Source organism: Centroberyx affinis, unplaced genomic scaffold, assembly GCF_046629955.1.
Source record: "Centroberyx affinis isolate AG114_WGS23_722 - 3 ecotype Tasmania unplaced genomic scaffold, CSIRO-AGI_Caff_v1 ptg006736l_1, whole genome shotgun sequence".
Taxonomy (NCBI): domain Eukaryota; kingdom Metazoa; phylum Chordata; class Actinopteri; order Beryciformes; family Berycidae; genus Centroberyx; species Centroberyx affinis.
This window is the reverse complement of record NW_027283417.1, coordinates 4707-11757: the sequence shown is the minus strand read 5'-3', so window position 1 is coordinate 11757 and position 7051 is coordinate 4707. Positions and strand designations below refer to the sequence as shown.

General features: G+C 46.5%; 1 protein-coding gene across 1 annotated transcript; it reads right to left on the bottom strand.

Annotated features, from left to right (window-relative positions):
- Positions 1–212: 212 nt before the first annotated feature.
- On the bottom strand, positions 213–5884 carry LOC139639023 (synaptotagmin-11-like; the record flags this gene model as incomplete). The annotated part of the gene is given in 7 exon segments (XM_071513059.1): positions 213–523; positions 1802–1922; positions 4938–4973; positions 4975–4995; positions 4997–5560; positions 5562–5831; positions 5834–5884. Coding segments are annotated over 7 exon segments (1374 nt in total), but the record flags the coding sequence as incomplete, so codon positions are not given.
- Between the last annotated feature and the right edge of the window lie 1167 nt (positions 5885–7051).

The following is a 7051-nucleotide window of genomic DNA, read 5'->3' as shown; positions in this document are numbered from 1 at the left end:
TAGCCGTGGTAGAGAGAGAACAGAGACAGAGAAAGAGAGAGAGAGTATACCATGATCAGTATGTGTGTGTATATGTGTGTGTGTGTGTGTGTGTGTGTGTGTGTGTGTCGTAAATGTGCTGTATACTGAGTCATTGTTTTCCCAGTGGCGTCCGCTGTGTGAGTCCCAGCGGCGGTGTTGTTTTTCTGGCTCGGCGGCGGGGAAGCGGACTCTCAGTACTCGCTCAGGTTGTGCCACTTGGAGATCTGCCGGCGGGGGTTTTCGCACACCTCCCTCCAGTGGGCGGAGCCGGAGGGGGAGGGGCTGTGCAGGCCGAGCGGCAGGCGGCCCAGCACCTCGTTCTTGGTGGTCCGGTCGAAGTCGACGACCAGGAACTCCACGCCGATCTCGGGCAGCAGCTCGGGCGGGACGTCGTAGATGAAGGACTCGTTGAACACCGGGTTGAGCGTGCACTTCTTCACGTGGGTCTTCTTCTTGGCGATGCGCTTGCGGCCGTAGAAAACGTTCACCTTCACGTACGGATCTGCAGAGGAGAGCAGCAAACAGGTTCTGGCTTCCTGAAGGCTGATAGGCAAGTTTTCAGAATGAGGCTGGTGATGCCACAGATTTTGTGCTGATGTTCTCTACATTGAAATTGTTGTTAAGAATAATAATAACAATAATAATAATAATAATAATAATAATAATAACAATAATAACAATAACATAATAACATTTATACCATGGTCTGGGTGAATACTTGATTCTGATTGGCTGCAGGGTGTCCATTAATTCCTGATAATGGACACCTACTAAGTAGTTCCAGTGAAACTGTCTGTTCACGTTCTAAATTAATGCGCTGGCTACGTAGCATCAGCCTGTATCTAAAATGAGTAACCATAGCAACAGGGACGCAGTCAAAGCCTCCGTTTACAATTTGTTTGTTCGTGAAAATCTTGATATTGATTTGGGGACGATGACATGGCTGATAGCTAGCTAATCTTGTTGTTAAACATACTGTCAAATTATATTTACTGTTTGTTATTGACTTTGAATGTTGCTAGCATAACGTTAGCTTTCTGGCTCCTAGCTGAGCCAAAGGGTTCTATGAGCTGAGCGGACTAGAAATATCTCCTGCTGCCAAGTCCTATCTAAGGTTCGTCCTATTTACTGGAGCAGTGAACAACGTTTCCGTTGCATAAGAACCTTATGGGACGGTAATGATTGTTCCAGGTATTAGTCAAACCCTCAGGTGTTACCAGGGAAACTGAGTTATGGCTTGTGAAAAACTTTAGATTTTGATTACAAAACACATGAAAATATAAATGAATGGTCTTAATTTTTTTTCTTTGGCAAGTGACCATGGTATAAGCGGGATAATGACCTTCGAGGAGTCCATTATCAGGAATTAATGGACTCCCCGTCGTCCATTAATTCCTGATAATGGACTCCTCGTCGGGCATTATCCCTTACATATCTGTGTGGAATCTAATCAAAATGTCAGGTTAAGGACTAATTGATCAATTCTACAAGAAATCTTTAATAAGTCAAACTGCATATCATCATATGAGACTGGAGCAGATCCCAGTTTAATATCAGATCAGATATCAGTCTAGCCCTAGTTACTACTGAGTGCATATTATTATATATTCAATAACATGGGAAACACTGTGATATTCACAAAATATTGCAATATTTCTGTATCACCAAACTCACTACTGTGAGTTTTCACACAACTCTTCTCGTATTCCCCACACACACACACACTGGCCCGACTCTCTGGACGGAGTGTGTTGTGTTCAGAGTCTCGTTCTCTACTCACTTGCCGACAGGCCGGTGATGTCCATCTTGGGCAGGTGTCTGGCCTTCAGGACGACCACACTGAGGCGGTGAGACACGGGCTGGTAGGACAGAGACACCAGCAGCTCCCCGCGACTCTCACACTGCACACACACACACACACACACACACACACAGAAAGTGACAGAAGATTCACTGAGTCAGTCACTGATTTTTGCCTTTATTTGATACTTGCCAGTGGGGAGAGACAGTTGTCTGAAAACATTTCTATGAAAAATATAGAAAAGTATATCAAGTATTTTGGCTGGAAAATTTTTCTGGGCAGGTAAATTTTTTGTTTTGTTTTGTCTTTTCCAGCAGTTTTCTCTGCTCGGTCCTCGGAGGACGAACTTCTCAAGAACGCGAGAACAGAGAACACCATCACAGGTTTTTATTTATTCATTTATTTTTTTTAAAGATTTGGGTTTTTTTGCCTTTTTTCTAGACAGTTGTAAGTAGAGAGAGACAGGAAAGACTGGGAGAGACAGAGGGATGACACTGGACAAAGGTCCTGAGCCGCAGACTGTGCTGGACGTCACACGGTCAGTTAAAGCTCCAAATCCTCCAGAGTTTTATTTAGTGTCTTTGTGTCCATTCAAAGCTGTGTGTGTGGTGTCATGAACCAAAAACACTCTCAATCCATTTCTCCACGTTCATTTTCCAGCATCTCTCTGAGCCTTACCGAGAACAGGCCGTTTCTGTCTCCGTGTCTTTAAGGCTCATTAATATTAACGACCCCTCCGTTCCGATCGGCTAACCGTTTCCAGAGTGAAACGTGAGACGCCGCGGCCCGGCGGCTACAGGTAGGGAAAACTCTCCGGTAATAAACGACGACAACCGCTCAACCGCTTTGAAAAAAACACTTTGTTAGTCTGTTATTTCTTACAAAAATGATAATGAGCGAACCTTTGTGACATCACAAAGTTACGGAAGTCCAAACGGCTCGTTTAGAGGCTCGCTGCACTAATATGGATTGTGTGGATTTAGTTTTGATACTTTCACCATGTTTAGATAGACCATCCAACTCCTTTATCACCAGAGGAGAGGGGAGTCCTGCTTTACATGATGTGGACTTTTACATCCAGTTGTTCAGTCTCATGTTTCGTGCAGCAACAGGTTTCTTTGTCTGCTCTTAATCCAGAACAGGTTAGCAGAACAATCTGCATCGTCTGCTTTACTAAACACAGTTGGACTTCATGTCCCTTAACTAGTCATTTTGGTTCACAGTTTTCCTCAGCTCAGGTTTTGACAGATTTGTGTCTTTATTTTGGTTTTTAAATTGGTGTTAAATTTCATTCCAGGCAGCATTAAAAAGTTCTTTGTGAAACCTGCAGACAGCCTGATTTGGTGTCACCGCTCTCTGCCTTCACTTTTAAGATATTTTAATACATTAAAATGCCTAAAACTTAGATAATTAATGTTTGTATTTTTTGAGACTTTTTAAGGACCCACAGATTCCCTGCAAATAAACTCAACTGAGAGCCTTCTGGCTATAAAGAGCAGAACTGAACTGCTGTTCTGAAACATTTCTTTATCCCCCATCTCCTCTATTTAGCTTGCAGTGCTAAACAGGTGCATTGTGGGAAGCGCCGGGCGTGGCTCCTGCTGGGGGTGCCTAGTGAAAAGCTGTTTGAAGTGCGTTACTCTTTTACCAAGAGGGGAAATATTAATAAGTTCCATAAACGTGTCTGCGCTGTGGGGAAACCTGCAACAGAGAAAGTCGGAGCTGGAGAGATTCATGGAGAACAAACTGCTTTTTATTTCTGATTTCAGGACGGCTCACTGGTCCATCAGTCTTCTCACCGTCTGTTAGTCAGTCAGTATTTCAAATACTTTGGTCAGAATTGGTCAGAAAATAACACAGTGGAGAGCCAGGGTGAAAAATGTCTTCATCATGGAGAAAATCACAGCAAGATCACAGCTGAGAACAGACAGGTTTGCTGGAAGATGGTCAACATTAATACAGACAATGCCAGAACTTTAGTCACCTCTTTTTTCCTATTCTTACTTTTATTTATTTCATTGTATTTATTGTTATTCTCATTTTATTCCTATTACACTTGTTTTTCTTTCTTTCTCAGGTAGAAGCCTCAAAGTCTGTCAGGTTAATACTACAGTTACTGTATTGTTAATTCATTGGTGGTACGAGTGGTGCGGTATTTGATATGTGCTGCTCATGTTTATGTAGTATGAAAATTATTATTACCAATGAAGAAGAATTATTTCATAACAATGTTCAGAACAGACATGAAAAGAATATAAGTTAAAACAAGTGTAGTTGTATATGCATCTCCTCCAAGTTGTATGTTCTCTGTATTATGTGTGTTGAATAAAAAATCAGTTAAAAAAAAATATATATATATATATTTTGGTCAGGTTCCACTTGAAGTTTGTTTCATCAGAGGAAAAAACTGAAACGTTTCTGAACTCTGTTTGGACCGAGGCGTTTTTATCAGCCAGCTCTCTGGGAAAGGTTCAATCCAAAATTACATTTCCACCAGCTGACACACAACTGGATTATTAGCTTTCCTGAGACTTTAATAGTTTAAAAATAGCAAAATTTTTAAGGATGTGATCACCTGTAATTTTTAAACTGGAGATATGAACATCTAGGGCTGCAACTAACGATTATTTTCACTGTCGATTAATCTGTCGATTATTTTCCCGATTAATGGATTAGTTGTTTGGTCTATAAAATGTGAGAAAATGGTGGAAAATGTGGATCAGTGTTTCCCAAAGCCCAAGATGACGTCCTCAAATGTCTTGTTTTGTCCACAACCCAAAGATATTCACTTTACTGTCATAGAGGAGTAAATAAAGAAACCAGAAAATATTCACATTTAAGAAGCTGGAATCAGAGAATTTTGACTTATTTTTCTTAAAAAATGACTCAAACCGATTAATCGATTATCAAAATAGTTGCCGATGAATTTAATTGTTGACAACTAATCGATTAATGGATTAATCGTTGCAGCTCTATGAACATCATTCCTAAACTGCAGCAGCTACTAGAACTGATGCTGGAACGGGAACAGGAAGGAACAGCTGAACCAAAATTACCCACAAGCCCTCAACTACAAACACAACATGACACACATGAGTGTAAAGCCTTCGCTCACCTGCATGTTCCTCTTGGTGATCTGCTGGCTGAGGTGGGACCCGGCCGGTGCTCGGGTCCCACGCCCTTCAGCGGCACCACCGCCTCCCCGATGACATCGTCGCGGGCGAAGCGGTCGAAGCTGAGGACCAGGAAGTGGAGGGTGAGCTCGGGCAGCGAGCTGTAGGCCACGCCGTAGAAGGTGAAGGTCTCGTCGAACAGCGGCTCCAGAGTCTTCCTCAGCACGCGGGTCTTCACGCGGTGCTTCTTCTCCGGCAGGATGGTCATCTTCACGTACGGGTCCGAGCTCCCCGCCTGCTCGTCCATGGCGGGGAGCCCGCGGGCGCCGACCACGGTCACCACCAGCGCCTTCTTGGGGAAGTTGTAGTCGACGGCCAGGCTGACGGAGCCCAGGCCGGGCTCGGGGTCCGGGTCGGGGTCCGGGTCGGAGGAGGCGGGGGTGAAGGGCGACGCCGTCTCGCTGCTGCCGGCCGAGCTGCTGTCCAGGCAGCAGTAGTCGGCCCGGACCGGCAGCGCCCGCTCCAGCCGGGCCCGGCTCTGGGTCTGGGTCTGGGCCTGGCCCGGGCCGGCGGGCGGCACCAGGTGGCTCATCTGCAGCTGCCCCGGGACGTCCAGGATGTTGTTTTTCCGCGTCTACCAGCACCATGCCCCGCCCCGCGCCGCAGGCCCGCTCCCCGTCCCGCTCGGGCCGGTCCGCGCGCCGCGCCCCGCGCACGATCCTCTTGCTGCCGCTCAGGGACTCGGGGTAGATGCTGACGCCCTTCAGCATGTGGATGAACTTGTAGGGCGGGTCCTCCGAGTCGCAGTACCGGTCGCCGTGAAGCTTGTAGCGTCCGGCCGAGCGAAGGTAACGCCGCTGACAGAAAGACCAGAGCAGAACCAGAAACCACCACCACCAAAAACCAGAACGCCAGCACCCAGAAACCCAGCCAACACCGGAGGACATGGCTGAGAGAGAGAGAGGGGAGGGGGAGAGAGAGAGAGAGAGAGAGGGAGAGAGAGAGAGGGGGAGAGGGAGAGGGAGGGGGAGAGGGAGAGGGAGAGAGAGAGGGGGAGAGGGAGAGAGAGAGAGAGAGGGGGGGGGGGAGAGGGAGAGAGAGAGAGAGAGAGAGAGAGAGAGAGAGGGAGAGAGGGAGAGAGAGAGAGGGAGAGAGAGAGAGAGAGAGAGAGGGAGAGAGAGAGAGGGAGAGAAGGAGAGAGGGATAGAGAGAGAGGGAGAGAGAGAGAGGGAGAGAGAGAGAGGGAGAGAGAGAGAGAGGGAGAGAGAGAGAGAGAGAGAGAGAGAGAGAGAGAGAGGGAGAGAGGGAGAGAGAGAGAGGGAGAGAGAGAGAGAGAGAGGGAGAGAGAGAGAGGGAGAGAAGGAGAGAGGGATAGAGAGAGAGGGAGAGAGAGAGAGAGGGAGAGAGAGAGAGAGAGAGAGAGGGAGAGAGAGAGAGAGAGAGAGAGAGATGTTAAAAACAAAACACATTCCCTGGCACACACACATTTTCATTTTTTTACATTTCTAAATAATTTCTAATTTCTAAAGCATGATTCAGTTCATACAAAATGGCGACTTCATCCTAAAAACATGACGTCAACCTAAAACATGACATCATTTTAAAACATGACATCATTTTAAAACATGGTGACATCATTTTAAAACACGGTGACATCATCCAAAAACAGGGTGACATCATCCTAAAAAAAAAAGAGTGACATCATCCCACAGTATTACAGTCAGCCTCATGAGGCTCATTAACATCTACCATGAGGATAGGTGTGGTGTGTGTGATCTGTGCTGTACTACAGTATGTGATCATATATACTGAGGAAGAGGAGGAGGAGAGGAGGAAGAAGAAGAGAGGAGGAGGAGCAGAGAGGAGGAGGAAGAAGAGAGGAGGAAGAGAGGAGGAGGAGGAATAGAGGAGGAGGAAGGAGAGAGGAGGAAGAGAGGAGGAGGAGGAGAAAGAGAGAGAGAGGAAGAGGAGGAGGAAGAAGAGAGGAAGAGAGGAGGAGGAGGAAGAGAGGAAGAGGAGGAGGAGGAAGAGAGGAAGAGAGGAGGAGGAGGAGGAAGAGAGGAGGAGGAGGAAGAGAGGAAGAGGAGGAGGAAGAGAGGAGGAGGAGGAAGAGAGG